The 14,107-nt window shown below is 35.9% G+C and overlaps 1 protein-coding gene across 34 annotated transcripts in view; it reads right to left on the reverse strand.

The window, feature by feature from the left end:
• MIPOL1 (mirror-image polydactyly 1) overlaps positions 1-14,107 on the reverse strand; it is a 308,128-nt gene that overhangs the window by 161,429 nt on the left and 132,592 nt on the right. For 28 of the 34 annotated variants that reach the window (XR_014810636.1, XR_014810641.1, XR_014810627.1 and 25 more), the window contains one exon: positions 4,280-4,387. The exons of the other annotated variants lie outside the window; for them this stretch is intronic. Coding sequence is in view for 10 of the 28 variants with exons in the window: in XM_021099138.2 (XP_020954797.1) it covers positions 4,280-4,387 (108 nt within the window). In the remaining 18 variants the exon portion in view is untranslated. The remainder of the gene's footprint in view (positions 1-4,279; positions 4,388-14,107) is intronic. 34 annotated transcript variants of the gene reach the window in all.

Raw genomic sequence — 14,107 nt, forward strand, 5'->3', positions numbered from 1 at the left:
AGTAACCCTCAGGATAAATTCAGATCCTCATCCTATATGTATCACTGTATTCTGCTTATTACTAGGGAAAATTGCAACTATTATAAAAGTGGGGAAACAATGTCATGCAAGCAAATTTAGCTAGCACATATTCCATGCTACTTCAAAAATAATGCATTTAAGTGATCATCAAAAGTATAATTTTGGAGTTCCTGTCGTGGCATAGCAGAAACAAATCTGACTAGGAACCATGAGGTTGCAGGTTCGATCCCTGGCCTTGCTTAGTGGGTTGAGGATCCAGCGTTGCAGTGAGCTATGGTGTAGGTCACAAACGCAGCTCGGATCTGGCTCTGCTGATTGCTGTGGCTCTGGCGTAGGCTGGTAGCTGTAGCTCGGATTAGACCCCTAGCCTGAGAACCTCCATTTGCCGCAGGTGTGGCCCTGAAAAAAGACAAAAAGACCAAAAAAAAAAAAAAAAAGTATAATTCTATCCTCTACCATAAAAATAATTTAGAAAAAAATTTCTGGTTATTAAATAAAGACATTATTATTCCAAATAGCACTAGATTAATAAGAAGTATATCCTTGGAGTTCCCGTCGTGGCGCAGTGGTTAACGAATCCGACTAGGAACCATGAGGTTGCGGGTTCGATCCCTGCCCTTGCTCAGTGGGTTAACGATCCGGCGTTGCCGTGAGCTGTGGTGTAGGTTGCAGACGCGGCTCAGACCCAGCGTTGCTGTGGCTCTGGCGTAGGCCGGTGGCCACAGCTCCAATTCGACCCCTAGCCTGGGAACCTCCATATGCCGCGGGAGCGGCCCAAAGAAATAGCAAAAAGACAAAAAAAAAAAAAAAAGAAGTATATCCCCCTACGATAATCATATATTTGTCATAGTCATCGCTAGGGAAAATTCTATGTAATTCTAAGTAATAGTGTGATTATTAACTTAGATTTTTATTCCAAGCCTATCTCTAGGACTGTTTCTTTTAGGAACTACAGCACAACACAACGAAATAAAACAAAGTTTTTCAGTTCTCACTCTATTCAAATTTATTTCACCTTTCTTAGTGTTATTACTCATGTTATTATTTATGTTAAAATACTAGAAATATTGCTAGTAGACTAAAAGCTCCTAGAGAGAGTGACTCTTTTTTAAAAAATTCTTCTTAAACTTCATTTAGATACCAACTAAATATCAAATCAGCTAACAAATTAAATGACATGTAAATAGTTTGTAAAATAAAAACATAATGCTCACAAAGGAGACAGTCTGTTCACCAAATAGCTTTGTAATAAACTTATTATTCATACTTTATATGGCAACTTAAAGACAAGAAGTACAATAAAAGAATGAAATAAAGAAAAGTCCCTGAAAGTTAAGAATGATTTTTAAAAAATGATCAGAAAAAAGACATATTACAAATGACCTAACTTTTATAATAAACTTAAGGTTCCTAAAAAGAATTATGACACAAAATATTATAAAATGATCCAACACAGGGGCTTTAAAAAGACTGAATTGATAAAAAGAGTTTTTTAAAATTAATTCTTCTTCCCACTCTTACTCTATAAAAAAATTGAGTTGCTTGGTTAATGGACAAAGTTATGAAGGATTAAAAAAACAAAAAAAGGAGTTCCCGTCGTGGCGCAGTGGTTAACGAATCCGACTAGGAACCACGAGGTTGCGGGTTCGGTCCCTGCCCTTGCTCAGTGGGTTAACGATCCAGCGTTGCCGTGAGCTGTGGTGTAGGTTGCAGACGCGGCTCGGATCCTGCGTTGCTGTGGCTCTGGCGTAGGCCGGTGGCTACAGCTCCGATTCGACCCCTAGCCTGGGAACCTCCATGTGCCGTGGGAGCGGCCCAAGAAATAGCAACAACACAAGAAATAGCAGCAACAACAACAACAACAACAACAACAACAAAAAGAGACAAAAGACAAAAAAAAAAAAAAATCTGAAAATTTTGGATAATAAAATGAGCAATTAGAAAGATTTAACACAGCATATATTTGTCAGGAAGAAAAAAATGTAGCTTTTGTATCTATTACTTTAAATTACAGTCTACAGTTCACAAGAGATTTCTATTTTCTGGGAGTTTATTTTTTTGGGGGGGATTTTTTTTTTCTTTTTATGGCTGCTCCTGTGGCATACGGCAGTTCCCCAGCTAGGGGTCGAATCAGAGTTGCATCTGAGGCCTATGCCTCAGCCACAGCAACACTGGATCTGGGCCGCATCTGCAACCTATGGCACAACTTGTGGCAACACAGGATCCTTAAAACACTCAGTGTGGCCAGGGCTGGAACCCACATCCTCAGAGACACTGTGTCAGGTTCTTAACTCACTGAGCCTCAATGGGAACTCCTACTTTTGTTGTTTTGAACCTCCTGGTTTCTTCTGGTCTACAATTTACCTCTAGCTTTAATAATCTCTTAGAAGCATGTATCATTTTTCACTCCATAAATAACAGCTGCCATTTAATTCAATTTAACTATTCTATCAAATATGCCAGAATAAAAACTATGCAGTTTTTATGTAACTTAAATTAGAATTTTTATTTTAGATACTATTTTAAACGGCATTAGCCATAATATACATAGCACATAAAATATGTCCCCTAGTGCTGATAATAAATTAGTGTGCAAAGGAGTTCCCTTTTGGTGCAGCAGGTTAAGGATCTGGCAATGTCACTTGCTGTGGCTCTGATCATTGCTGTGGCACGGGTTCAACTCCTGGGCTGGGAACTTCCCACATGTTGAGAGTGTGGCCAAAAAAAATATCAGCACTCATAATTGAAGTTGTCTTTAAAAGAATGTTACTTTCTTTGGTCCATTTACTTTTTAGGGCTGCATCTGCAGCATATGCAAGTTTCCAGGCTAGGGGTCTAATCAAGCTATACCCACTGGCCTACACCACAGCCACAGCAACATGGGATCCCAGCCGCATGTGCAACCTACACCACAGCTCATGGCAACACCGGATCCTTGAACCCATTGAGCAAGGCCAGGTATCAAACCTGCATCCTCATGGATACTAGTTGGGTTCATTACTGCTGAGTCAAAATAGGAACTCCAAAAAAATGTTACTTCTGCCTTGCAAGTATACATGCAAAAAATTATATACTTAATTTTACTCATACAATAGTGAATCCCTTGGGATATCTGAAAAATAATCATAGCAATCTATAATTCTTTTCTTTCCTATTTACTGTTCTGGTCTATAAATTCAAGAGAAGAAAGATAAAGTAAGTACATTAAGCAATAATACACACCTCTACTGAGAATTTAAAAATGAAGCTAAACACATTTTGTAGAAAAATCTGACTTCAACCAAATCTCACACTTGATAAACAGATTAAAATTTTTTCCACATCAAGATGTCACAATTTTTCTCAATATTGGTAGATAATTCTGGCTTAATAAATTACCCTGCTGATGACATAATATTCTTTTGTAATCTGCAGCAAAAAATGAATTTAAGACAACAAAGTACAATATAATTTTCTCAGTAGCACATCTTTTTTTAATTGCACAGTAACAACAATAATGAATTTTTATGTTTTCTGTGGATATATTTTGTCTTTATTTTTAACCCATTAATGAGAACACACGCACCCTGAGGGCAGGGATCCCTACTCTGCCACAAGCACTATGCTAGGAAACTGGCCAAAGACAAAAAAAGAGAATGAAAAGTATCTTAAGATAAAAAGATAATTAGTAGAATTGAAATAATATCCTTTTTCATGATGATAGATCTATATTAAAATGAAACAAAAATTCTTGTCATGAAATGCAGTCTTTCCTTGTTTGAAGTTCTTGTAGAGCATATTTTTTTCTTGCTTTTTTTATTGTAAGTAACATTTTAGGTACTCTTTCAATTCCCAAACATATTCACATGCCTTTCAAGGAGTGTCAGTTCTGTTTGTTATTAACGTTATAAGTCATTTAGAAAATTATTGTAATAAATACTAATGCAAAAAAAAGTTCATTATTTTCTTTCTTTCAGGATGGCCACCTTTTATTAACTGCAAAATATACTCTGAAATCGGAAACAGAATGAACATGAACCAAAAGATATTAATATACCACCACTTGAAATTCAGAAAATATGTTGTTTTCATGTACACATACACACAATAAAATAATACCATAACAGAAGGGTGCTGTATCTGTGTTTAAAGAAGGGGTTGTTGGCAAACACCACAGCTCACTTCTGCTGAAATGTACACAACTGATATATGCAGCGCACAAAGCTGGCACCAAGGGCTTACAAACTTAATTTGCCTGCAAGAAGGAATGGAGATTTACCTTCAGAGCACGTTCTTGATTGTTTTCAGCAGTCAGATGTCTCATGTTGTTTGCTGAAGTCTGGTTCTGCTCTTTGAGATGATGAAGCTCCTGCTCTAGCCGTTTGCACTGCCACAGGGGAAGAATCCCATTAAGTAAAAGAGTTATAGCATTTTTTTACCTACCCACATGAATTAGTGTAAATAATAATACCTCTGTATTCTCTAAAAGACAAAATATCCTTTACGATAAGAATAGTAAGTTAAAAGTGATGTTGAATGTGAACAAAATAATATTGTTTATAGTACTCTGGCAAATTCAAATGCAATTTTCAGTCTGACCTTTAATAATCTAAATACTACCACATAAAATATTAGAAAACATTATTTCTTATAAAATTAAGACAAATTATAATTAAAATTATTTTCTTCATTTACCAAGTGGTTTTCGTTTTGTATCTGTTGGCTGAATAATAGCCTACTTCTAAAAATCACAAAAGGTTCTAAATAATCTACATTGTGGGATTTTGTGTTGTTTTTATTAAATTTTTAGTACAAACTATCATATATATGATACTTTTCAGATTTTAGAACTATCTAAAAAACAGCTGAGTAGGGAAAAATAAGAGCCACAGAGTGCTACAAGATGTGGAAATAACTAAGGAAACAAGTTTTTTAATTCCTATTTTGAGTAAATCTTACTTTTAAGTAAAACAAGAGATAACAAACATGTGAAATGACATTCTGACCTACTGGTAATATAAAAATTATAAGTAAAAAAATAAATTATAAATTAAAGCATAAATGGTCTAGTAGAAGCACCTATGTTCAAAAAATTCAGTGAAATGTCATGCCATTTAAATACAAGATTGTAATGTGAATATATAAAAGATTTTACACAATAATTGTATAGGACATAAACTGATCTGCTGCATATGAGGACCATATGAAGATACAAAGGTAATTTGCAAAGGAATAAAGTATTAAATCTATTGTTAAGAAAATACTAAAAATCACTCCTTAATTTACCTATTTTTAAATTTGGATATTTAATAACCAATAAGTACATGTACTGATTCAAGATCTAGACAAAGTTACTTCTAGAATGAATTGACAAATGGTTAGCTGTAATGAATTAAAAATCATTATTATGATACAATCAAGATGTAGTCATAATCCAAATTGGCCTTTCTTACTACCTTTAACAATGATTTTCGTCTCTGACTTCTATATTATTCTGCAGTCTCAATCAGTATTTCCCAATCTTGAGTAATATACAAATTCCTTTAAAAGAAAAGTCTTATCAAATTCCTGGTTGTGACCTGAATCATATAATGATGTTCACATACCTATGACATTTTTAAAAGTTGCATGAGTGAAACCATAGTGAGATGACATCTTTTGGACTTGATATGGAAGGGACACATACATAATTTACATAAATTGTAAAAATTAAAATATTTGGTGTCAAATGCAGTTGAAATACAACTGTGTTTAGTGAAGACAAAACATGTGGCTTGAAAATGAATAAGGCACAGAAACACAATATTCTCTACAAGAATTACCTGCTACATATTCAATTAATTTTAGTACAAATGATTACATACTAAGTTTAAAATGGAATGACTAACTATGAATTCTGAGGGAACAATGGTGGGGAAGACAGTTTTGGCCACTGGGGTAAAAAATGTTTCATGGAGCAGATGACATCCTAGTTGGACTTATTTTCAGTAAATGATTTTATAAACTGAAAGAGGAAAAATACAGGAGAAAAAGATTGAAGCTATAAATATCAGAGGTCAAGTAAGAAAGCATAGTCATGAGTTGTCTGACCACTTATTTTCTTTTGTTTCCATGTAAATTAGAGATGATCCAAAGAAACTTCTTTCTTTTTACATGATACATACAAAAATATTCACTCTTGCTCGAGAAATAAACATTAGATTTATTTTCATTTCTCCATAAGGTTTAACCTTAACATTGACCTGGGAATCATGCTGGGGTGAGCTAACGATAACTCTGAACTGAATAAAATAGTAAATAAATGATTGTGTCAAATACATGTTTGCAGCTTACACATTCAAAAACTGCATGTTCATATGGATATATGGCTATGAAAATGAGGTACCTTAATTTGGTTTAAAATGTTTTATATATCAGCTTGCTGGTATGTTCCTGAGTGAGACTTATCTCTATTTTCCCTTTTGAGGGACAATCTTTTTCAGCTGTGTTATCAAGAAAGAATTAGCCTCATAAAAAGTTTTCACATTTTATTTTCAGAAAGTTTATATAATATTATCTTTTCTTATAAGAATTGGTAGAAGTCCCTTATAAAACTATCTTAGCTTTCCTTTTGGGTTCAAGTTCCTCTTTTCAGAGGTACAGCTTTTTTTTTTTTTTTTTTTTTTTTTTTTTTTTTTTTGTCCTCTTGCTATTTCTTGGGCCGCTCCCATGGCATATGAAGGTTCCCAGGCTAGGGGTCGAATCGGAGCTGTAGCCACCGGCCTACACCAGAGCCACAGCAACTCAGGATCTGAGCCGCGTCTGCAACCTACACCACAGCTCACGGCAACGCCGGATCGTTAACCCACTGAGCAAGGGCAGGGACCGAACCTGCAACCTCATGGTTCCCAGTCAGATTCGTTAACCACTGCGCCACGACGGGAACTCCCAGAGATACAGCTTTTAAAAGATCTTTTAGTGAGACATTCTGCCCGAAATGTGATTATTTTGTTTTCACACTCTTTACTGGATATAACTGTTATGATACAAGCTGTATCTTCAGCTTTTTGAAGATACTACCTCATCACAGCATGGCATCTATTGTAGCTAATGTGAAGTCATTATTAGTCTAATAATCATTCTTTAGTAGGCATGTCTTTTCTTAATGGTTTCTTTAAAATGTTCTGTAGTTTTAACTTCAGAGTTCTTCAATTCTACAGTATATAAAAGGGTTGATTTGTTTTAATGTTCTAGATACTTGCTGTGCTTCTCACCCAGAAAACTCAGAGGAATTGTATCTTGAAATGCTACCTAGTTCCATTCTGAAATTCTTATAAGTCATATACTGGATTTATTCATTTTTCTTTAATAATTTTAAATTTCTATTTCTTTTTTTTTCAGCCACACCTGCAGCATATGGAAGTTCCCAGGCTATGGGTCGAATCAGAGCTACAGGTGCTGGCCTGCACCATAGCCACAACGGATGCAAGCCCATCTGTGATATATGCTGCAGCTTGTGGCAAAGCCGGATACTTAACCCACTGAGTAAGGCCAGGGATGGAGCCTACATCCTCACAGATACTACATCTGGTCCTTAACCCATTGAGCTACAATGTGAATTCCTAATTTCTATTTCATATTTTAATTTGCTTTAAATGTGTGTGAATTCTGAACATCTATCATTAGTGAACTGAGACTCTTGATTCTATCTTCAGCTGTGTCTACCCCCTTCATCTGTTCGCTAACCTTTTAATTTCAATGACCATAGTTTTCACTTTAAGATGTTTCCTTATATTCTTTTTCAATACTATCCATTTCTTTCATTGTGCTTTATATGTAATACTTAATGATTTCTCTGTTTATATCATACTAAGTGAAGTTAGTCACATAGTGAAAAAAAGGTCCTATGATATCACTTATATGTGGAATCTAAAAATAGGATACAAATGAACTTATTCAAAGAACAGAAAGACTCACAGACCTTGAAAAACTAGGTTACCAAAGGGGACAGGCTGGGGAGGGATGGACTAGGGGTTTGGGATCAGTATATGCACAATGCAGTTCATGGAATGCCTGGCCAATGGGAACCCACTGTATAACACAGAGAACTCCACCCGATATTCTGTGATAGTCTATGTGGCAAAAGAATTTGAAAGAAAATGGATGTGTACATGTATAAATGAACCACTTTGGTGTATATCAGAAATTATCACAACCTTATAAGTCAACAATACTTCAATAAAACCTTAAAAAATGAAAAAAAAAAAGAATGAAGATGTGGTACTGGATTTCCTTTATGATACAGTTGTTAAAGATTGATATGGCATTGTCACTGCAACAGCATGGGCAATTTCTGTGACAGGGGTTTGATCCCTGGCCTGGAACTTCTGCATGTCTCAGGCACAGGGGGAAAAAAAAAAACCCAACTGCAGTACAATGGAATACTACTCAGCCATAAAAATGAAACAACACTTTTGCAGCAACATGGATGGACATAGAGATTATCATACTAAGTGAAGTGAGTCACTTACTTCCAAAGGGGAATGAAGGGGAGGAGAGATAAATTAAGAATTTGGGATTAACATATATACACTACTATACATAAAACTGTTAATCAACAAGGATTAACATATATACACTACTATATATAAAATTGATAATCAATCAATAATCCCCGTATAGCATAGGGAACTGTACTGAATATTTTATAATAACCTACAAGGGAAAAGAATCTGAAAAAGAATGGATATATGTATATGTACAACTGAATGACTTTGCTGTACACCTGAAACTAACACAAAATTGTAAATCAACTATATTTCAAAAACATTTCTTTAAAAACATGAAAAAAAGAAGTTTCAATGAGTATTGCCAAAAAAAGTGGTAAATTTTTATTAAAGGAATTTGAATCATATTTACTATAAGATCTGTTTTTACCAGTAATTTCCTTTTACTCATTATTGTAAATTCTAAAGAACTGTATCAAATGGACAATATATTATGATTCCCTTTTACTTTATATGTACTTTCTGAAAGATTAACATGGCTTAAGTTAACACAAAGTTCTGTAACAATGTCTAAGTTTTTAACAACTGCTGTTTCTGCTCCTAAACAATCTGCTTTCAGTCACAAATCATGTTGATTTCATTACAAACATCTTCCCATTTGGATGCTATACAACTCTATCCTTTGCAGACAAAAAATAACACCAGATGCTTCCAGTCAAAACAGAAACTAAACGTTCGTGTCAATGTGAATTATGTACTTTAAACTGCAGGTATTTGGAAGCACTTAGGATGATATAAGGAAGTTTTTTTAATTCCCTTTTTTTTAAAGAAGAATTTATAAAAAGTCACTTCATTTTAGATTTGACAATAATAATTAGAATGTTTTCTCACATTACAGTAACTTGCAATAAAGAGTTTTCAAATTTGAAAAAGTAATTTGTTTCTTCAAAGTCCTGGCAAAATATCAAAAAAATTGGTTAAATGAACAATATATACAATACTCATGAGGTTTAAAAGAAAACAAAGATTTAAAAAGAAAAACAGAAATTATGTGAATGAGTCTCTGAAAAAACATATTCTGCAGCCGATATACACACATGCAATACACAAAAACAAAACAAATTATTCAGTAAGCACTCACTGAGCATCCTCTAGACAAGGTACCAGCACTTACCAGGCAAAATGCCAGGCAATGACATGTTTCTACATATTTATATATATGTACCTTAATTAGGTTTATATATAACATTTAAAAAACACCATATGAAAGTAGATAACTAAGGATTTAATAACAAATAGTTTATACTCATTTTAAACAATTAAATTGTTCAAAAAAGATTAAAGAAACATTTTAAATTACGAAGTAAAATGATTAATAGTCACCATGACAATTATTTTAAAAGGTATCAACAGATATACAGGTATTTTTTAGTATGCTATGCAATTAAGACAGCATTCTTGTAATACTATTAGCTGTATTCATAAAAGCTATTCATTTAAAAAATTGTGGTTTGTATCTCTGTTTCAAAATAAAAGCTGCCATATACTGATAGTCAATCATCTCTTAGAAATAAGTATGTGCCAATTCCTGTTCTAAGAACCTTCTAAGTATTAAATCAGTCAAACTTTGGACTTCTCTTGTGGCACAGCAGGGAAGAATACCGCATTGTCACTACAATGGCTTGGGTCCCTTCTATGGCATAGGTTTGATCACTGGCCCAGGAACTTCTACATCCCACCAGTATGACCCCAAGAAAATATAATCAGTCAAACTTCATGTGGACACTATGAGTTAGATATTATCTTGCTAGGTAGATAACGACGCAGAAGTAAAGAATAATACGTTCTTTAAATAATAAGTATGGTTCAAACTCAAGCAGAAAAAATCAGTTTATGAAAAAAATTTAGTGTACACACACAGGAAAAGAGTAAAAGGATTGGAAACAGCTAGAACTACAGAAAAAGTTAGGATAATGGGATTAAGATGGCAGAACAGAAGGACTGGAGCTCAACTTCTCTCATAAAAACAACAAAATTCACAACTAAAGGCTGAGTAATCCTCACCCAAATGGACTGGAAACCTTAAAAAAGATATCCTGCTCCAGAATAAAAAGAGGAGGCCATATCAAGAGGTAGGAGGGGCGATTTCATGATAAAAACAACCCCATACCTCCTGGGTGGAAAGCCCCACAGACTGAAAACTAACTGGTTCAGAGACTCACCTACAGGAATGAAAGTTCTGAGCCACACATCAAACTCTCACGTGTGTGGATCTGGCACTGGGAGAAAGAACCCCTAGAACATCTGGCATTGAAGGCCAGTGGGGCTTGTGTGCAAGAGCTCCACGGGACTGGGGGAAACACAGACCCCATTCTTAAAAGGTACACACGGACTTTCACATGCACTGGGTCCCAGGGCAAAGCAAAGTCTCCATGGGAATCTGGGTCAAACCTGACTGCAGTTCTTGGAGGACATCCTGGGAAAACAGGGGTGAATATGGCTTGTTGTAAGGGAGGGACATTGAAAGCAAAGCTCTCAGGAATATTCAGCAGCTGCCTTTCTCTGGAGGTGGCCATTTTGGGAAAATCTGGCCCCACCCTTCAGTCAACACTGAGAAGCCCCAGAGCAAACAACAATCCAGGTGGGATCACAGCCCCGCCCCTCAGTAAACAGGCTACCTAAAGACCCCTCAGGCACACAGCTGCCTCGAATCCCATCCAGAGACTAAGCCCCACCCTCCAGAGGGATTAGAATCAGCTCCACCTACCAGGGGGCAGTCATCAGCCCCTCCCATCAGGAAACCTACAGCAAGCCCCCATACAGACTTCAGCCACAAGGGGGGCAGACACCAGAAGTAAGAGAGGCTACAACCCTATTCTCTAAAAAGGTCACCACACCAAAAAACTAAAAAAATGAAAAGACAGAGGACTATAACTCAGATGAGGGAGAAAGGAAAAACCCCAGAAAATCAGCTAAGTGATGAGGAGATTCTCAGCCTCCAGAAAAAAAGACTTTAGACTGTTGATGCTGAAGATGATGCAAGACATTGGAAATAAACTGGAGGCAAAGATGGATAACTTACAGGAAACACTGACCAAAGAGATACAAGATATAAAACTTAAAAAAGAAGAGATGCAAAATACGATAACTGAAATAAAAAATTCACTAGAAGCAGCCAACAGCAGAATACAGGAGGCAGAAGAACAAATAAGCGAGGTGGAGGACAGATTAGTGGAAATTACTGATGCGGGACAGAAAAGAGAAAAAAGACTGAAAAGAAATGAAGAGAGTCTCAGAGAACTCTGGGACAACGTTAAACACACCAACATCCGTATCATAGGGGTGCCAGAAGGAGGAGAGAGAGAGAAGGGGACAGAAAAAATATTCCAAGAGATAACAGCTGAAAACCTCCCTAACATGGGAAAGGACCCACACACTCAATTCCAGGAAGCACAATGAGTACCATGTAAAATAAACCCAAGGAGGAACACCCCGAGACACATATTAATCAAACTGACCAAAATTAAGGACAAAGAAAAAAATCCTGAAAGCAGCTAGGGAAAAGAAAAAAATAACATACAAGGGAACTCCAATAAGGTTATCCAAAGATTTTTCAGCAGAAACTCTGCAGGCCAGAAGGGAGTGGCATGATAAACTTAATGTGATGAAAGGAAAAAACCTCCAACCAAGATTACTTTACCCAGCAAGGCTTCCATTCAGATTTGAAGGAGAAATCAAAAGCTTCACAGATAGGCAAAAGCTGAGAGAATTCAGCAACACTAAACCAGCTTTACAACAAATACTAAAGGAATGTCTCTAGGAAGAAAAGAAAAGACAGCAACAGGAAGCAAAAATTCTGCAAATGACAAGACTCACCAGTAAAGGTATATATACAGTAAGGACACGAAATCATCCATGCACAATTACACCACCAGAATCGGAAATCATAAGAAGAGGTGGGTACAAATGCAGGACACTGGAGATGAACTTGCAATCAAGAGAACAACAACTTAAAACAATCTCATATACATATAGACTCATATCAAAACTTCAGAATAACTGCAAACCAAAATCTACAAGTGATACACAAACAAAGAAAAATCAACTCAAATACAACACTAAAGATAGTCATCAAACCAGAAGAGGAGAGAACAAGAGATGAAGGAAAGAAAAAAGAGCAACAAAAACAAATCCAAAACAATTAATAAAATGTCAATAAGAACATACATATCAATAATTACCTTAAATGTTAATGGACTAAATGTCCCAACCAAAAGACATAGACTGGCTGAATGGATACAAAAACAAGACCCATATATATGCTGTCTTCAAGCGACACACTTCACTTCTAGGGACACATACAAATTGAACGTGAGAGGATGGAAGAAAATATTTCATGCAAAAGGGGATCAAAAGAAAGCTGGAGTAGCAATACTCACATCAGAAAAAATAGACTTTAAAATGAAGACTATTTTAAGGAACGAAGAAGGTCATTACATAATGATCAAAGGATCAATCCAAGAAGAAGATATAACAATTTTAAATATCTATGCACCCAACACAGGTTCACCACAATATATAAGGCAACTGCTAACAACCTTAAAAGGAGAAATCGATAATAACACAATAATCCACCTCTTAGAGTATTGACAACAAAAACAAAAATAAACAAATAGGACCTAATCAAACTTCAAAGTTTCTGCACAGCAAAGGAAACCATAAACAAAACAAAAAGACAACCCACAGAATGGGAGAAAATCTTTGCAAGTGAATCAACGGACAAGAAATTAATCTCCAAAATTTATAAACACCTTCTGCAGCTCCATAGCAAGAAACAAACAAAAAACCCCATCAAAAAATGGGCAGAAGATCTAAACAGACAGTTCTCCAAAGAAGACATACAGATGGCCAAAAAAACGCATGTAAAGATGTTCAACATCACTCATTATTAGAGAGATGCAAATCAAAACCTCTCTGAGGTACCACCTTACACCAGCCAGAATGGCCATCATCCAAAAGTCTATAAACACTAAGTGCTGGAGAGGGTGTGGAGAAAAAGGAACCCTATTACACTGTTGGTGGGATTGCAATTGGTGCAACCACTGTGGAACAGTACGGAGATCCCTCAGAAAACTAAAAATAACACTACCATTTGATCCAGCAATTCCACTCCTGGGCATCTATCCAGGGAAAACCATGACTCGCAGAGACACGTGTACTCCAGTGTTCATTGCAGCACTATTTGCAATAGCCAAGACATGGAAACAACCTAAATGTCCATCGACAGAGGAGTGGATCAAGAAGATGTGGTACATATACACAATGGAATATTACTCAGACATTAAAATGAACGAAATACCAGCATTTTTAGCAACATGGATGGACCTAGAAACTATGATGCTAAGTGAAGTCAGCCATACAATGAGACACCAACATGAAATGCTTTCACTGACATGCGGAATCTGAAAAAAGGACAGACTGAACTTTGCAGAACAGATGCTGACTCACAGACACTGAAAAACTTACGGTCTCCGGAGGAGACAGTTTGGGGAATGGGGGAATGTGCTTGGGTTATGGGATGGAAATCCTGAGAAACTGGATTGTTATGACCATTATACAAC

This window comes from Sus scrofa, chromosome 7, assembly GCF_054392235.1.
Source record: "Sus scrofa isolate SSC_HxYL_T2T_F1_AM1 chromosome 7, Sscrofa_HxYL_maternal_Yorkshire_Landrace_v2.0, whole genome shotgun sequence".
In the NCBI taxonomy this organism is placed as follows: Eukaryota; Metazoa; Chordata; class Mammalia; order Artiodactyla; family Suidae; genus Sus; species Sus scrofa.